The 4,124-nt window shown below is 39.9% G+C and overlaps 1 protein-coding gene across 1 annotated transcript in view; it reads left to right on the top strand.

The window, feature by feature from the left end:
• The first annotated feature begins 3,865 nt into the window (after positions 1–3,865).
• The window catches only part of cart4 (cocaine- and amphetamine-regulated transcript 4), a 1,919-nt gene continuing 1,660 nt past the window's right edge, over positions 3,866–4,124 (top strand). Inside the window, exon 1 of the mRNA XM_034892819.1 lies at positions 3,866–4,057. Within this exon, the coding sequence (XP_034748710.1) occupies positions 3,878–4,057 (180 nt within the window). The 5' untranslated portion in view covers positions 3,866–3,877. The remainder of the gene's footprint in view (positions 4,058–4,124) is intronic.

Below are 4,124 nucleotides of genomic sequence, written 5' to 3'. Positions count from 1 at the left end.
ATGCTATACTATGACTTTTTCGACGTATTATACTATGATTTTTTCAACATACTATACCATGAAATACTATACTATGACTTTTTTCGACATACTATACTATTACTTTTTCGACATACTATACTATGATTTTTTTGGCCTTCTATACTATGACTTTTTCGACGTATTATACTATGATTTTTTCAACATACTATACCATGAAATACTATACTATGACTTTTTTCGACATACTATACTATTACTTTTTCGACATACTATACTATGACTTTTTTCAACATATTATACTATGACTTATTTCGACATATGATACTATGACTTATTTCGACATATTATACTATGACTTTTTTCAACATATTATACTATGACTTATTTCGACATATGATACTATGACTTATTTCGACATATTATACTATGACTTTTTTCGACATAATATACTGTGACATTTGTCCACGTATTATACTGACTATTTGTCGAAATATTATATTATGACTTTTTCACATATTTCTTCTCTTTCGTTATCAAAGTGAGTGGAGCGATTGTTAGACAATGTATGTAAAAATATTATGAAGTTAACCCTGTGCCGTGTCATGTCTGGTAAATGACACCCAACTCACAGTAGAGGATAGAATACAAATCTATCACGATCAGAGTGATACTGTACTACATTTCACGTGAAAAACGTTCCTGCTGCAGTCTGGCGGGAAGTGGAAGGATGAGACTTCGGCACGGAGGATGAAAGCAATCACGGTCCGAAGAACATCAGCCAATCACCTGCAGCCACACACACACACACACACACACACACACACACACACACACACACACACACACACACACACGGATGGATAGTCACGGAAAGTTGATAATTTTTAGAAAGTAAAAATGTGTATTAATGTGCATAAAGAATACAAGAAAAGATGGAAAAATCTCCAAAAGGCATCAAATGACAGATTAGACATTCGTATAATATGTCACAAAAAGTTAGATTTGATTTCATCATTTACACTTTCAACATAACAGAAAACTAAAAACATGGCATCTAACAAAAGTTTGGGCCCCCTGCAGAGTTAATACCTTGTATATATAAATAAATATATATAAAACCCTGTCTGTTAACTGTGAGCCCAGCGTCTACAGGGAGCCTTCGGGCCTGGGGGTGTGCGTGTGTGTGTGTGTGTGTGTGCGTGTGTGCGTGTGTGTGTGTGTGGGGGGGGGGGTTATTCCTGGCGTCGAGTGGCGTGCGCTGAGTCCGTCATCAAACTCCAACTCCGTCCGTCAATGTCAGACGGGCGCGGCGAGTGTTGACGGACGCCTCGGGGCGCCGCGGTTATTTCTGTCTGAGAGGAATCTGCACGACAGAAAACACACAGCCGGGCAACACAGTTACTCCCAACATGTACTTTATACATACTAGTTACTGCATTACAGAGTAATTAGGTATGTTACAATACTACTGTCTCTGAATTGTAATGCGTTACTCTACTTCTGAGTTACTTTTCCCAGAATAACAGCAGGAGTAAAAGTCAATAACGTCACTTTATCCACGTTGTAGATTATTCATAAGATTATTTATAATGAATATAATTATGCAAAGTAACTAAAGCTATAAAAAGTTAAGTAAAACGTGCAATAGGCAAGTAGGAGAAAACCAAAATACTCAATTAAAAAGTACCTCACAGTTGTATTCTCAACCATTGAATACTGCAACAGGAAATAATACTCACGGCTTTGTATTTCCCGGGAAGAAATGTTATTTATTCTTCAAAATTATTTAAAAAAACTCTGAATGTTGCGTTAAAATCGTCAGTAACTCACGTTACTGAGATTGTAACTAGTATAATATTAAAGAAAATGTGCTTAGTACTGCGTTACAGGAAAAGGAATACATTACTGTAAACACACAGACACAGACACAGACACACAAACTGAGACACACACACACACACAAACACACACACACACACACACAGAGCCACCCCGGGACACACACACACACACACAAACTGAGACACACTGAGACACACATACACACAAACACAGACACACAAACACACAAACTGAGACACACATCGAGACACACATATATACACACACACACACACACACACACACACAAACTGAGACACACGAGACACACATATATACACACACACACACACACACACACAAGATGACAAACATGTGACATCACAGCCACACACGTACCGTGACTGTCCCTGAACGCCTCGCAGACGCTTCCGTCCCCGCGGGCCGGAAGCGTCATTTGTCTTCTGGACGTCCCTGAGCGTCCTCCGCCGTCTTCTTCTCTGAATAAACTGAATACAGAGCGTCTGCTTCGGCCTCGACTGTCCCGTCTCCGGACGGAGAGATTCATCTTCTGATCTCAGACTTTAAGTAACTCAAGGATGAAAGACACAGGGACAGGGTCCTCGTCTTTCCTCACAGTTCTAATTTATACGACTATTTAATTTGAATGCTTTCAGGATTGATGGCGTAAAATTGGCAATTTTTTTTTTCAAAGTGACAAAAATATCGCAGATCTGAGACAGTTTTTACACTAACAACGCTTTTTGTTTTCTCATATTTCTAATAATTCTAATAATGTAATTATTTTGAGGATTGATAGTGTAAAACGAGTAAATAAATAAATAAAATCCTCTTTTTCAGCTCAGTAAAGAATCATCTTCATCTTAAGACAATTGGGCTAATTCTCCGTCAGTAACACACGCTTGGAACAAAGTTACAAAGATTAGAACAAAAAGTTACAAAAATGTTGGTAGTCAAATAACAGCAGGTGATTGGTTGTGTGTGTGTCTCAGATGTCTCTGTCTCTGCACGAGCTTGTCAGACAACACACGCACAGACACACACAGACACACACAGACACACACACACACACACACACACACACACACAGACACACACACACTCCCTCTGCCGTCTGACATTTAACTGTTAATGAGTCCCGATCAAAGTCAGAGCGATATGCACATCAGACGGAGGAAAGGGCGGGCACACACACACACACAGAGACACAAACACATACACACACACACACATGTGCAGTATACAAACATATTATATGTTATATATGTGTGTATGTGTGGTATATTATATATACAGTATATTACACATGTAGTATATGTGTGCGTGTGTATGTACGTGTACAGTATGTGTGTGAGGGTGTGTTACATAATTAGTCCGTGACTTTAAGGGATGATCCTCCTGGAGGGGGGAGGGGGGGTTCCGACCTCTGACCTCTGTGCTGTGTTTCCACGCCAACGGCCAGCTGTGTGATATTAACCAATGAGACAGCTCCATGCGTTATCTGATGCTGGAGACAGGATAAATACAGGAGGACGGCACCGAGACGCACACAAGAAGAAGAGATCACACAGAGAAGAAGAAGAAGAAGAAGAAGAGATTCACACGGAGAAGAAGAAGAAGAAGAGATTCACACGGAGAAGAAGAAGAAGAAGAAGAGATCACAAGGAGAAGAAGAAGAAGAAGAAGAGACCCCACAGTGAAGAAGGAGAAGAAGAAGCCTGTGGAGCTGGAGAGAAAGAATAAAACATATAAACATTACTACGGCGTTTAATCGTGAGTTTAACCTATTATAATTACTATTGTTATTATTATTATTTGGAATATCTTTTTTTATACATATAGGCCTTATAGATATGAGGGAATTTTCCGAAAGTATCAACGCCAAAATTATATCTTCACACATTTCTAGAAAAAAAAGTCTGTGTTTCTGTGTGTGTGTGTGTGTGTGTGTTTGTGCGTGTTGAATATAACGCAGTACTTTAACTAGTGCCAGAGTACTTTAACAGTGTTGTATTAGTACTTACCTGTGCTTTTATTTTGAAGGTTTTGGAGGATGGAGAGCGTGCGCACCGCCGTCTTCCTGTCTGTCTGTCTGTCTGTGATGATGTCACTCTGTCAGGGTCAAAAGTCGGCCGGCGACCCGGTGGCGGCCGCACCGGACGAGCCCGTCCTCCGGCTGGTGAGTCATCCGTCTGACATAGGATCTCTGTATGCTGCTATACACACGCTAAAAGTAGTGATTATTTACATGGAGTCTGGTGGAGATATGCTGCTCGATACACACTAAAAGTAGTGATTAT

This window comes from Etheostoma cragini, chromosome 14, assembly GCF_013103735.1.
Source record: "Etheostoma cragini isolate CJK2018 chromosome 14, CSU_Ecrag_1.0, whole genome shotgun sequence".
NCBI lineage: Eukaryota > Metazoa > Chordata > Actinopteri > Perciformes > Percidae > Etheostoma > Etheostoma cragini.
Note: the sequence above shows the minus strand (reverse complement) of the source record. Positions and strands in the feature narration are given on the sequence as shown.